At 36.4% G+C, this 15,679-nt stretch overlaps 1 protein-coding gene across 1 annotated transcript in view; it reads left to right on the top strand.

The window, feature by feature from the left end:
• LOC113236628 (RYamide receptor-like) overlaps nucleotides 1–15,679 on the top strand; it is a 133,953-nt gene that overhangs the window by 99,391 nt on the left and 18,883 nt on the right. Inside the window, exons 8-9 of the mRNA XM_026472788.1 lie at nucleotides 3,171–3,271; nucleotides 10,234–10,324. Coding sequence (XP_026328573.1) covers nucleotides 3,171–3,271; nucleotides 10,234–10,324 — 192 coding nt within the window. The remainder of the gene's footprint in view (nucleotides 1–3,170; nucleotides 3,272–10,233; nucleotides 10,325–15,679) is intronic.

Raw genomic sequence — 15,679 nt, 5'->3', positions numbered from 1 at the left:
TACAATGAGAAAGTAAATGCCATTGTTTATTTAGTTCTACCCCATTAAGGCGTTTCCTATAAAGTAATTTTTGGGGAATTGACAAAATTTATTTAAAAAATGGGCATACGTAACACCAGCGTTGTATGCTATTATTGGGCTGGTGTCAAATATGACGAAAAGAATTTAGTAACAAATATAAATTTAATATGAATGAAAATAGGAAAACGTGTTGTGTATTCGTGTTCATGCGATGTGAGTATACGAATGTGTAGAATAAAAAGGTCATACAATGGAACATAAATAGAAAGGATAATTTTTATTAAAAAAGGAACCGATTGCAAACTTAGCTTATATGTTCATACAAACTAAAAAGTTAATAATCGCTTACCGGAAAGTGCGTGAAGCCGGATTTATCCCCTAGTTTGCCACTCAAGCCCGTAATACATGTTGGCCGAGCCTAGGCGAGTGAAGGCCAATGTCAACGTGTAGACAGCCTATTTGCCTTGCTGTGCCTTCGCTCGGTGTCGCTCGCCTAGCTAACCGAGTGAAGGCGAGCGCCAACGTGTATAGGGCTCATTTGGCGTGGTTTGACACGACTCGCCGTCACTCGCGACCACTCGTCTCACTTCGAAGCGGTGTTGGTTTTTCTGCACAAATCAAAGGCGCTCGCCTGCGCTCGGCCAATAGTTTGTCCGCCCGCCATGGCTCGATTGGCGTCTATCGCGGTAATACGTGCAAAATGTCGCTACGTAAAAATCAAGATTTTTCAAGTTCTTGGAGTTTTATTAGAATGAATCTATTATTTGGAATCCCAAAGACCTTTTCGATTATCATCTTACCTTGTTCTATTTTTGTAAATACTCACCATCGACCATCCATCGACCACCTTCTTTTTCCTTTTCTTTTTTAGTACTTTAGTGCGGTATACATTACGCTCATTAACTAAATAGCAGCAACTGCAATAACTTCTACGTCGGCGTCGTCCATATTGTTTCAGTGCACAATGAAAACTGACAGCGGCCAACGTGTGGGCAGCTCCACAAAACTCGTCTAATCAATTTGCTTACGCTCGTATTAGCCTAGGTTCAGCCAACATGTAGACGGTAGCACTAGCCGTGTATCAATTTGTCTACGCTTGCGTTGGCCTCGACTCGGTTGACATGTATTGCGGGCTTTAGAGGTGGAATAATTTCTTGAAATTTAAATGGACCCAATACTGAAATACCCTCTTTCCAACAAAAAAATATTAAAATCGGTTCACAAATGTGGAGTATCGAGTAACGCGTACAGCCGAATTGAGAACCTCCTCCTTTTTTGAATGAAAATGGTTAAAAGTGATATAGAATTGATATGAAATCGACACAGTCGCCGGTTGGTTAACCGGACACAGTCGTCGGTTGCCGCAACCGCAATTTGTATGAAAATAAAATATTCGTTTCTATAAAGTTGCCGGTATCTGACATAAGATTCACATTTGTGCGACACTTTAAGTTACGAAAATGACTGAAATAGCTAAAATTTAAATTGCATAAATTCTAACATCAATATATATTCTACGTATCTTTAAAAGTAATAAAATGTGGTGCAAACATTGATCTACCAATAAGGCCAATCTGTGCAACGAACCAATTTCACATTTGTTTAGCATAATTAATACTCTGGTTCGTTTGTAATTGCTTGACTTTTTAATTCCAAAATTCGCCTTCTATCGTCGCTTCAAAAATAAATGATTTTTTTCTGTCAAATAAACAAATAGTTAACTAAATGTTGCTACAAAATTTACTAACTATATTGATTACATGCTAAAAAATAATGCAAAAGGGAATAAGTGACAGATTCCCACTTTTTCACAATCCTTGTGCGAATAGTGCTGCGACAATGGTGCGACTTTTTTTAATGTAGCAGTGAAATTTACCATGGGTCTAGTCTATACAGCTTAGATAACTTCACCGGGCTATCTACCACGTAATTGTGTCTCTGGGGTAGAAATTAGTAGATGAAATTGTAAGATAGTGTATATAAATCGAACCTTGATTTCCCTTTGTCGAGCAAATTAAAAAAGTTAACGGAGCTCTTTTTCAAATATAACTTAAAATCCATTATAAAATGCAGGGGTAGTTCTATTATTATTCTTTTCTCTGTCCGTAAATGCGAGTTCAGTTTGGTTTGTGTAAATACAGTTGTATACTAATCTAAATAAAGTCTTTAATTACGTTTGTTGCGAGCCGATGTTGCAAAAAAATCAATTTATTTTTCCAATTTATTTAAAAGAAATTACAATATAAAAAGTAGACGATAAGTAATCGAAGTTGGATTACGAATGCCGCGTTATCCGATGCTCCGAGTCGCCGTTTCCACTTTTGACGTCAATCGGTCACGTTGTCTTCAGGTACAGGGGTGACGCTGCACCCCGAGCATCGAGCTAGCGCGAAGCGCTGATAATGCGCCTCGTGTAATTCACTACTATTTTCAGGTCGCCACCGCCACGGTTGACTGAGACCATGGGACCTGTAAAGGGTCCGAAACGTCGGTTTGTTTGAAAAAACAAATATACGCCATTTAAATCCGGAAAAATAGTTTCATTTCCTATGTGTAACAATCGCGAAAACCTAAGAACTCGATACAAACATGCATACTTCAAATACGTACATAGCGGAAGCGTTAGAACTGATAGCTTTTTAAAAAGCGGTCTAAATCTTGTAGACCGCTTTTTTAAAAAGCTAACAAGCGGGCCTAATCTACATATAGCTCTGACACAATTTTTCTGGATAGTAGTTCCAAACTTTTTTTATCAACAATATTATTATAGTAATAATATATTTCGGAGAGTATGCTCATGAGCTCCATCAGCTCATCCCGTTGCTTACCCTTGGACATCCAGACGGCGGGATATCATCCTTACTTGGTTGGTATTCCCCTCAGGCGTACTGAAAGCTTTTCGTCATCTTTTATTATACGCACAGCCCAGGAATGGAATTCCCTGCCTGCGACTGTGTTTCTGAGCACACACAACCCGAGTATCTTTAAGATGCGACAGAATTAGTATCTTCAGGGCGAGTTGGTTCCATCGTAAATCCTATCTTTGCTTCAGGGCTAGGCACTGACCAAGAGCAAGTCCATTTACTTAAAAAGTCTACATTTTATTTTTGATTAATATCTAATTTAATATTTTCTTTTCTGTTATACAGGTTATAAAGATGCTCGTGCTCGTGGTAGCACTATTTGCGCTGTGTTGGCTTCCTCTACAAAGCTACATGCTACTACAGTCCTTCTTACCTTTAATAAATGAGTAAGTATAGATATTGTCAAGTAACCTAACCTCCGAAAAGGAGCTAGCAGTGTTTCTAGTTTTATAATAAATAAATATTAGATAACATCACATACGTTGCTCTGATCCCAAACTAAATAACTAAAGCACTTGTGTTATGGAAATAGGAAACGACGACGACAATGCCACAAACACCTAGACCCGTGACAATATAGAAAACTTAGTTTTCTACATTGACCCGGCCGAGGATCGAACACGGGACCTCAGATATGGCAACACCATGAAAACTGTTGCGTAAGCCACTCGACCAAAGAGGATGTCTTTATATTTCGTTTAAGCAATTGTTAAATGAAAATCTAAATTATTCTAAAAAATCTTTTTTATTATTAAAGTAGTCGGGACAGTCATTGTGTATTTGAACAAAAATGGGCAGAAAAAAACATAGCTACTGGTGCTTTCAAGAGACAAAATACAGTGTCGCCATATAAATAATTAAAAATATTTCTTTTATAGTAGAAAATTGTATCTTCTGTATTGAACAAAGCAAAGTTAAAATTATAATTAAAAACTAGAAATATACGATGACTAGGACTGACAACAAAAGAGTAATTTATTTTTCGTAATCATTTAAAAATCCATTAAATTGGATTAATTAAAAAACCCATTAAATTGGATTATTGCAAAAACCCATTAAATTGTTTTCCTTTGTCATTACCTAACTTTGCATTTTAAGTTTCTATTAAGTAACTACTGTTCTGAAACATCTATACAGCCGGAACTTTGTCGTGTAGGCTACAATCTAGCATTAAAAGGAATATTTCAATTATCACTTTTCGTACAGCGTCATGTTGAATTATTTCAACATGCCACAAGTGCACGCCGCCCGCTCTGATCAATTACAAACCAGACCAAGCAAAACTGCTCTACTTAGAGAAAGCGTAGTTGAATGGCTTCGAAGGTCTACAAAAAAGTTTCAATTGACATAAGGAATTGCAATGATTGAATTGAAATGCTACAGAGTTTAGGACAACGTAATTTAATTACATCAATGAGATGACATTCTACTATATTACAGATTTCGTTTAGGTAGAATTGATATTAGAATACAGTATATAAATTATTGCATAAGTGTGTATAAAAAAATGAAACTTTGTATGCTACTGGGTGGATAACAGTGATTCTATGTTAATTTTTCGTAACACCTTTTGTAACCTGTGTATCCAATGATCTTATGTACAAAAAAGGGTGTATCACTCAGAAATAAATGAATTTGAATTTGAGTTTGAAAAATGTCGACTGTACAAAAAAAAACTTAACTTAAAAAAAGTTTCGAACGCTGACGAATTACATAAATTTCAATAAATTATATTAGTGGCAGAAGGTCACACTCCGAAATGACAACATTTCAGGTGAGAGATTTAAAGGTCTATCCACACATATCCGGGCCGTGCCCGGGCCGTGGCCGGGACGTGGACGGGCCGTGCTCCGTTAGGGGTCAAAAACATATCGTTGTGTATATTTTGTATGAACTCGTTCACGCATGTCCGTGTCCGGGCCGGGGCCGAGACAGGCCCGCAGTTCATACAAACTAGCACGCTCCGTCCACGTCCCGGGCGTGTGGATAGTCCTTTAAGATTCTACCAACGAAAGTAGTCAATAACTTTTTTATGCTATAGGAGAGTTATCATAACTATATTTTGTTCCGTGTAGTTCGTATGTTGTTTTTTAATTCTTTCCTTAAAGGAAAAGGCTAAGGTTTTTAAAACCAGTGCGGGCGTGTGCGTGTGCGTGTGCGTGTGCGTTTGCGTGTGCATGTGCGTGTGCGTGTGCGTGAGTGGCAAGTAGCTTTTTAGTCGAGAGTCAACAGCCAGTTAGTAATAACGTTCTTACATTCCGCTCTGCACAAAGGGTGAATATTAAGAACAGTGTTAATCTTATTATACATAGGGCGCACTGTAATCTTCCGGAATTGGCCACTTACATAAACAATATTTAAAAAGTAATTACAATATTTGAAAATGGAACTATTTGGCTGTAGAATACAGTTTGTTTCATCTGATTGTCACTTGTTTTTGCATTGTGGCGTCATTTTAGAAATTGGTTGTCTACATCACCATAGATTTAACTCGTGAAAATTTTCGTAGTGTGATTTTCTACGACTTTAAGTGTAATTTAATAGGTGGTGAAACATGGATTTGTAGTTACGATCCCAAAACAAAGCAGCAATCGAGCGTATGGGTCTTTCAAGATGAGCCGAAACCAACCAAAGTAGCGCGCGTGCAAAGTGCCTCTAAGCGGATGATTGCTTCTTTTTTTAATAAAACTGGACACGTGGCTACTATTGCTTTAGAGAATCGTTATACCGTGAATGGTGATTGGTATACGAGCATTTGTTTACCGGAAGTTATTGACAAACTCCGTAAAAATAACCGTAAACGCCCGTATCATTTTGCACCACGATAATGCCAGTTCACACGCGGTCAGACAGACAAATGAAATTTTGAAGGTGAATAACATTGACCTTATGTGCCTTCCCGCGTACAGTCCCGACCTGGCACCTTATGACTTTTATTCATTTCCAAAACTTAAGAACCAGTTACGCGATCAACGATTTTCATCGCCTGAAGAGGCTGTCGAAGAGTATGAAACATATGTTTCAGAGATTATCACGGAAGAGTGGCATAAATGTTTTCAAAATTGGTTCATTCCTATGAAAAAGTGCACTAACGCTAACGGAGAAAATTTTGAGAAACAATAAATTCATTTCTGACCCTATATAGTATTTTTTTCTTATTCATTCCGGAAACTTATAGTACGCCCCACGTATACCTATGTTTGTAGCCTCCCAGGAAATAAAAATGACACTGTGCAAAAGTAACGGAGACTGTAACTGATGGACAGACAGTGTATTTACGTCTAATAGTGTTGAGTTTATTAATCATAGGGGATTTGGTAAAAGCTCTTTGAAGGACAAACAGTTGCCGTACTAAAAAGGGCCTCACGTAGTTTATAGAGGTAAGAGGTCGGATATCTGAAGATCACAATGTGGATTTATTATACCAAGGGTACGATATAACAAAGTTCTAAATAAAAGGACATTTTGTTTCACATACTTATAACAACAACAGAATGGCATATTTAACGAAGTTATTTATTTCAGCTCATTATTGTGTCCCAACAATTTTACTTTACAAATTCTTTACTAGAGGGTGTAATATGCAATAAAATTATCTTCAAGCACGTTGTATATTCCTGAACTTTAATAAAAATATGCACCGCTCTCAATGAGTGCACATATAAGAGTCTAGTTTAGTTTTCTCTCTAACTTAACAGTTTCTAGAGAATAGTGCTTACCGGTTTTTTCTGCGGTATTAAAACCAGAAAAGTGTTAATGGAAACTTCTGTGCTATTCCGGACATCAGTTCTACGAGCTATGGGCCCTACCCACTGCCACTTCAACTTGCTAATCCTTCGAGCTATGTTGGTGACTTTCGTTCTTCTACGGATCTCCTCATTTCTGATTCGATCACGTAGAGAAATGCCGAGAATTGCTCGCTCCATCGCTCGTTGAGTGACTTTGAGGCTTTTTTATGAGGCCCATAGTAAGTGACCTCGTCTCAGAGCCGTAGGTCATCGCTGACAACACGTACTGCTCGAATACTTTTGTCTTCAAGGACTGCGTTATTGCGGACGAGAAGACGTCTCGGAGCTCCCCGAAAGCTGCCCAACCGAGTCGGATTCGACTATTGACCCTTTCCCGAAGTTAGCCCTGCCTAATTGAATGGTTTGTTTCGAGGTAGACATGCTCGTCAACAACTTCGAGAGTAGAGGTTCCCACTGTTATAGGGGTGTCCGTATAGGCGTCTCCGTATATTCTAAAAATATTCTGTATTTATTGTAATAAAGCTAATATCTCTAACAATGGGGGCTGTTCTATTCGGTGATGTGGGAAAAATAGCAAAACGTCTAATTACAAAACAAACGGAATCACATTTCATCGGTAATTAGATATTAAATGTGTAATTTTACAATTTCGTCCATTATAGCAAAGCTCAAGTGAAACTGGTCGACTTGAAGTGAAACAATTGACGACACCCGTCAACTGTTTCGAATTCCGGCTAGCCAGTCGGAGCGCAGTTGTCACATTGCATGTAATGATATGGCAGAAGTGTTTTCAATCAAATTAAATGACATTTTGTCTCTATTTCTGGTTATATACTCGATGTTAAAAGACAATGTCAAGTATGAAGTTTCATTTGCATCATGAGTCTTTTAATTTTGTCGAATATTACTTATTTGACAGTAATTGTTTCGGACGGATGTCAGACGAAGAACGAAAGTAAGGCCAGAACCAAGAAAGCCCAAAACTTTTTATGTGAAATGACTCCACTAGTTTGTTATAATTATTAATACAAATACGGGGCTGGTAGCTGTAAACTGGGTGACGAAATGTCACAGATTTATTATAAATGGCGCTACGGCTAAAACGTCGTTGAAAAACAAAATAACAAAATACAAAGGTGCGACTCAAGCACATAGAAAAATTAGGTCCGGTCCGTGAGGTCCGCTGGTTCGTTCCTTAGCTTAGTTGGTATAGTGTCTGGCATGGTATGCTTGAACACGTCGGTTCGAACCCGGCCGGATCGAAATATTTTTTTCTGAGTGTTCTCTGCGATCTTTGTATTAATAATTATAACAAATTAGAGGATTGTTTTACTTCTTGGAATAAACTTGAACGACAAACTACCGGCTAATTCCTGGCAGTAAATGAAATTATAACAATCGAAGGTTACTTATACTGCCCGATTTATTGATTTTTGTAATAGAATGAAACGAGGTCCCAACATGCCCTAAACCCTTCAACTGTGAAGGAAACTTATTCGCTTTGCATACAAATCTAAACCAATATGTTTTGTGTTATACAAACGTGTTTCTCAACAAAAAAATACATTGAAATCTTTTTAGAGCAATTAAAATAAAAAAATTGTATTTATACCAATGTTTTTTTTTTCAAAATGGCCATTTTAAAGATATAACCTATTTCCCGCAAAAAAATGTTACAAAATGAAGTTACTTATAGAAGAAAAATTTCAATTTATAATCTGGCGGTACGGTAAATTAGTCTGTCTCGAAGAACGAAAAATGTTACTAGTAACATCTGAGATGCAAATGCCATGGAGTGGTTAGAATAGATGAGACAACAAGAAATACATAAGGGGCAGTTTGAAAGTAGCATCAGCCACGGGAAAATCATCAAAGAACAGCAAAATCATCGTTTCTCGTGTTAAATGAGCATGTAAAGCAGGATTAAGAGTCACTTGGAAGACTTGCTTTAACCCGCCACGCGTCCTGTGATTTCATACACTATTTTTGAAAACTTTAAATTTAAAAAAAATATATTTTTTTGCATCAAGAATGCACCTGTTTGTGAAAAGCTCGCGAGCTGCACATGTGCGTTTACGTAGTGCGATCTGTTCGCGTGCGACTCGCTCGCATTATTAGATGACATTACACAGGCGCACTTAATTGCACGCGTGTGTGGGTGTAGCGTACGTGCAGTGTATTGGCGACGCATTCACCAGATCTGTACACAACATAAAGACCAAAAAATTGTGAAAACATTATTGTATGAAAGTAATATGAAGAAACTGATCTACTGTTACTTAAGACGCTGACAAGCATCAATGACCTTGCGTCGATGACCTTGAGCGATAACGCGCCTACTATAATTTCTCCAATAAGGTGGCGCCATGCGCCCCGACGCGGTAAGAGTGTGGTAGTTGGACTTTCCGCTTGATTTAACATAATATTGATTGCGGCTAATAGATGGCGTTGTACTTAAAATACACACGTGCTATCAAACCAAAAAATATCAAAGCATATAATAACTGGACATGTTATGCAAACAAGAAACAACCCACACCTCGAGTGAAATTGAGGTATTTATTTAGGTAGAACACCACAACAACAAACCGACGTTTCGGGCCCTTTACGTTTGGGACATGGGACCTGTAAAGGACCCGAAACGTCAGTTTGTTTGAAAAAACAAATATACGCGATTTAATCCGGAAAAATAGTTTCATTTCCTATTTGTAACAATCACGAAAACCTAAGAACTCGATATGTCCAAATACATATCTCGTAAGTATCGTGCTCGACGGTAGACAGCCGATTACAATACAATATAAATTAATTTGTCAAAACTGGTCAAAACAGAGGTCTGGCAACGTATCACACGAACGCAATCTACGCAGCAGTTTTCAACGTTGCAATTTTACTAAATAATCAAGGACGCAAACAATAATTTCATTTTTGTTTTGAATACTTTATGTTTTAGGTTCTAATCCAACCAAAAATATTTTTTTTTATTCTCACCTAATGGCTAAAGACTTTTAATATTTTGTTTTGATTTCAACGAATTGGTGCATTATATTTACTTATTTACGTATTTTTTGTATATGATATTTTTTCACACTGTTAAGTGCCTGTCCATAATTTGCAAGCAAATATTTAGCTCGTACTTTAGTAGGCGAAACCTACTTTTTACTCCTAAATTTGTTATTTGTCTTTTATTTAAAACAAATAAAGTGTCTGGATCAAGATTAGTACCATTTAAATAACCTCACCAAATTTGGTAGTAAGCAAATTTGGTTTGCCCGAGAAAAATATGTCAAAAAATAACCACCAGTCTCACTGTAATCCAGTTTTTGTATTACCTATGACAATAAGCAATATAGTAGGATTTTCAAGCTACACTTCAAGATACGTGTTACAGGATATACTATTTTCAAAGTTCCACGTGCTATGTTATCGCCTAAAAACTTACACAAGAACACCATATTTAAGCTATTTTGGGCACCTCATCGCCTTAATACTCAGTATATTTGGAAATGATTCTGTAGGAATTTTTATAAACGCTGAAGTCGCTAATCGACGAGAAATGTAATCATATCCTTCAATTATTTTATATTATCCTTTTACAGGTACAGATACATAAACGTGATCTTCTTTTGTTTCGACTGGCTGGCCATGAGCAACTCGTGCTACAATCCCTTCATCTACGCTATTTACAATGTAAGATGCACATAATAATAATAATAATATATATGCAATGCGTATAGATTTGAATGTCGCGGCGTTTCAAGAGATACATCGTAAGTGCGAAGTGACGTTCCCAACCCATACTGGTCCTACATGGTGCACAATGGCCTCATACGAAAGTGTAGAATGTCTTTATTAAAAAAATATAGATTTTTGTAACATACGTTGTAATAAATGACCGTAGCAGTTTTTTCCCTCGCACATTACATATTATTATTATTACATATTGGTTTTGTAACGGGAACAAATAGACCTGCCACATTACCTGGTTTTGTAGCAGGAATAAATTCCCAATGCAGGTAATGTAATTTGGTCTATGTACGGGTAACAAGAGAAGTGAACGTACATAAAACGGTGTCGCATAAACCTATTTATTATAGTTATCTACACTGCTGCTTATCATATTGTCATAAATAAATACATTTATGAGGGTAAGAAAATATTCAGATCCTTCCGACCGAACCAAAACGGCGTTGCATTTGACACTTGCATGATTTATTCTTTGTGGAAACGTAATGAAAATACTCTTTCTGTTATAAGACATATACAGAGTGTGTTGTACATTTATAATGAATTTATGGAAACATTTTGTATATAAAACAGAGGAACGCATGGCCACATACTCATCTGATGTTCAACGATAATATGACCGACGATATTCGTCTTTTGTCTAAAAATTGTCTACTCACTCGAGCCTTGAACAGCCTTAAATTAATTGTAGCTGAATCAGAAGTTGAAAATAACAAAATAAGTAGAGTGTCAACTTTACTTATACAAATATTTTGATGACTCTCACCATAGTAACAAAGAGGAGTACAAAGCAATAGCGCAATGTGTGCTTGCGCGCCGCGCGCAGTGTACAAACGCAGATATTCGCATAATAATGAAAGGCGCGTTAGAACGACCAGTGTTATGCAATGCGAGTGCATGGCAAGATTATGCGAATGTGTACATCCGTACACGGCGCGGACGCACACATACAAGAGGTTACCATACTTGTCTTATTATACTATGCTATCATTTCTGACGTCGTATTTTTTATGGTATGTGTGCCTAGTGGTAAGCGACAAGCCTATCCATAACAGTTGCAGTGTCACTCAGAGCTTCAAATCGCAAAGATCTGAGGGGCACTGCCACTGTGCACGTCACCTTAATACATAAGTTGACAAGTCCAATATGTCTGTAATTTTAGGAGCACCCTTATCCTTCAAGACTGGAACGCAGTAATGCTCCCATTACCGCTTCACGGCAGAAATATGTAATAATAATAATAATTTATTTATTTATTCATGAACAACCAACAGCTTCTTACATTTAATAAAAACAAGAATATAAACATAAAGCCAATTACAGTTTTCCACCTATAGCTTCAAACAAATCATACACGAACATTAAACAAACGAACAATAAACAGTATTTCTTGACATCATGCATTTACACAAATATAATAACCCAATACCTGCGCTAATCACAATTTATTTAATAAACATAGGTAATAAAAAAATAGGTAAATAGAATGTCCGTGAGTTTACGCTTTAGCGCATCAACATTACAATTGAATATACCAACTTCCAGGTCATGATTGCTCAGCACACTATCCAAGCTCTTGCTAGCTCTACATAGAAAACTATTTTGTCTATTGTCAGTCCTCGCTAAGGGAACTGCAATAGGGTGATAGTATCTCATAGAATGAGCAGGAACAATAAACGAAATATCACCCAATAAGTCCAAGCAGTCAACATTACCATTTATAATGTTTAGAATATAAGCTTTAGAGGTAATAGATTCAGATCCTTACAGAGACGTGGGTAGTCGCATGAATTATAAGACTTACTCATTTTATAGCATAAGAATTTAATAAATTTGATTTGGACTTTGATCAATTCTCTCTATATACACTTGGTATCTCGGACTCCAAATTTGGGAAGCATATTCCAACTTACTACGAACATATAACATAGAGACAATATAATATTCCTAAAGTTCTTGACTTTGAGAAACAGACTTAGTTACGCATTATGAATCTAAGAGACTTAGTAGCCTTGAAGATATAATAATGTAAGAATAATGCACATACTTAATATAGCCCCGCACTAGGGAAACCTTATGTCGCGGGTGCCATGGACACATACATAGACAACCACAAATTACACCCAAACTCTCGAGAGAAATAAACTCTTTCACAAGGAGCTCCACTGCTACTAATAAAGAGTCATACGTAATTGGTGTTCCGCTCGTGTGGCATAGATACAATATTTTCAACACATTTGAAAAATAGAAAATTAAACTATATAGTTTATTCATATCATATTTAGAAACTTTTAAGTATCTCATATTTAAGGAATTTCTATTTTTGTGCATTATTTTTTTGCATTGGCTTTATATACAAATAAAATGTACTACTCTAGAGAGGGTTCTATGTCGTACTTGATGACGTCACAAAATTGAGTAAAAACTTCCAGCCCAGTTTCAGGTTTTATTTCCAAAAAAAAAAGTATATACCATATTACATAAAGAAATGTAACGCGGCGGCGGCGGTACTACACGTACAAATGCAAGAGCATACTATCAGATAGGTCCAGGCAGTTGTTCCCTCTAGATATATGTCGATCGTATTCAATCGTATCAAAATGATTCGAACAGCACCTGAGATCCAATAACCCGGTTACTAGCATCTAAATAACCCGATGATTTTATGTTTTCATGGGTCATGCGCGCAATATTCGTCTTTATCACTAAAATTTTAGAGACTATTCAACAATTCACAATATTATTGTTATCTCGTTCATTCACACGTGAAGTCCCCATTCACGGCACGGGTCGCCTTCTCACTCTTCGTTTGGGTTGATCATTTGTTCGATAGAGCATTCGTTCAATAGAACCGTCGTTCAAATCGAACCAAAAAGTGAAGCAATCAATCACCGAGTCAACTGGTCAACAGGTTAACAGATCAATATGTCTATCAATCATTCATCCTAATTGCTTCGTAGCGTAGTATCCATTACATGGTAATCTGTTTTTCGGTATGTTGTATTTATTTAAGAGTGCACTAGCTAATATTAAAATATTAATGAATAATAAATTAGTAATTTTGAATGCTCATAATTTTTTTGTTATGTATTTTTGGTTTGTAACACCGTTACTTTTCCTAGAAGGAAATTTTAGTGTCCTGGGTGTGTTTTATCAATGATGCATTTAACAATAGACACATTACCCATCAGCAGGATAGAATAAAAGCTAATTGTATAATTTGAAACTTTTAAACGCCATATGGAAGTATCATGAGTGACGGGCGGGTAAGCCGCTAAAATATCGAACATATGATCGAATCATTTGACCCGATCACACTGCCCATGGGTCATGATTGAACCGGGTTATCAAAAATGATCGACCAACACAGGTCTAGTTCCCACAAGAACTCAACTCCTAGAAACTTATCGACAGTTCTGATGTTTGTATAAATAAAATTTGGTTCAACTTGTCACCATTGGGAAGGAAAGTTGCGAGGGAAAATGTTAACACCGCGATACAGAAATGAAGTAAAAAGGATCATTGCTATCTAGCGGATTTATGGAGAACTATCTGACAAACAAAGTTAGTTAGTAAAGTCTATGATATAAAATAGTTTGTTACACTGCTTGAATTAATATATATTTATGTATATGTATTAATTACATACATATTCAATAAATACATATTAATTTATATATATAAAATTATAAATTAAATAAAGCCGACTATTTTATATTATAGTCTGTCTTTTTTGAAGACAGTAAAATGACATTTGTAGGGTTGCCAGTTTTTATACAATTTTAAATAGTTATGTAGTTATTGTCGATAGTTTTATCGATAGATTGTTGATTAGAAAAGTACTGAATGGAACGACATTACTAATAGCGTTATAGCTTTCTTTGTTCTTATTTCGACAGTTGGCCTGTTAGTATCGAGATCAATTTTGATTCATATACATTTTAACAAGAATAACCGGGTTTGATTATCTATAAGTGAAAAACTTTAAAACATATCTCCTTTTTGTATTTTTCATAAACATTGTTCTAAATACAATGTATGTATGAACTTACAAAAATTGACAATTCAAATCAACTTGTGCTGGAGTAATTGGATAAATAAATAGATCGAGGATGTTTCAAATTCGCCTATTTATTCCATAAACGTGACCAGAAAACAATTTCGCCTATTTATTCCATAAACGTGACCAGTATTCAGTCGATAGTCGATAGAATATTTATCGACTGGAATCACTAGCTGTCCGTAAGCAGGCAACACTTTTGAGCAATGAACTGTCATTTTACTTCGTCTTCGAAAAAGCCAAACTATAGTTGCTATAAATTCGCGGCGCGATTTGGCGCGAGGTTTTATTCTGGTTCTACTTCGCTGCTTCGAGCGGGGCAGCGCAGCGGGAGTGTAAAAATAAAACAAAAACCAATTATCGCCCTGGGACTCATTATACTACTACTTACAAACAAGAGTGATGAAAAGTAATAAACTTATACGAAACCATTGATAACATTGGAAGCACAGACACTGTGATTGGAAATGAAACAATTTTTCAGATTCTGAATCACGTACCAAATTAATGTCTCGGGCCCTTTAAGAAATCCATGGGCACCACTGCCTGAGATGGGAAAGTCATATTCATATTAATTAACACCCAATTCTTGACTACAGTTACAAAAGTGTGTATATAAAGTTAGAACGACGCGACGTTATATTTTCTTAAACACTACAGAATAATAATTATTTTATATATAAAATTACTTTACCACTCATTAATACGCTATGATAATCAACATCCACAAATAATTGATAAATCACAGTTGGAGTTAATTCACTAAGAAATATTTTTAATTTATTTATTTTCTCAACTCTCATGATGAAGTTACGTCTGGTGGAAAAAAAGTTTGTAATGGATTTTGTCGAAAATACATCGATCACATCAAGACGATCAACTCATCCAGTCGAAAAACGTTTAGTAATAATTTTTAAAATGTATTTTTTGCAAAATTGTGCATTTTTGGTGAATTTTTATACTACATGCACTAATTTACTATTGTTAAGGAGTGCTCAGTTATATTTACTTCGGAAATTACGTATTTCTGTCGCCAAGCAGTAATGTGAGCATAACTGCGTTCCGGTTTTGAAGAGTAAGGGTGCTGGTGAAATTACAGGCACATGGGACTTGTCATCTTATGTCTCAAGGTGACGGGCCCAGTACGAGTGCCCCTCAGATCTTTGCGATTTAAAGCTTTGATTGGCACAGCAAGTGTTATGGACAGGCGTGTAGCTCACCATCAGGCGCACGACTTG

Source organism: Hyposmocoma kahamanoa, unplaced genomic scaffold, assembly GCF_003589595.1.
Source record: "Hyposmocoma kahamanoa isolate Upper Pololo Valley unplaced genomic scaffold, ASM358959v1 92, whole genome shotgun sequence".
Classification (NCBI taxonomy): Eukaryota; Metazoa; Arthropoda; class Insecta; order Lepidoptera; family Cosmopterigidae; genus Hyposmocoma; species Hyposmocoma kahamanoa.
Note: the sequence above shows the minus strand (reverse complement) of the source record. Positions and strands in the feature narration are given on the sequence as shown.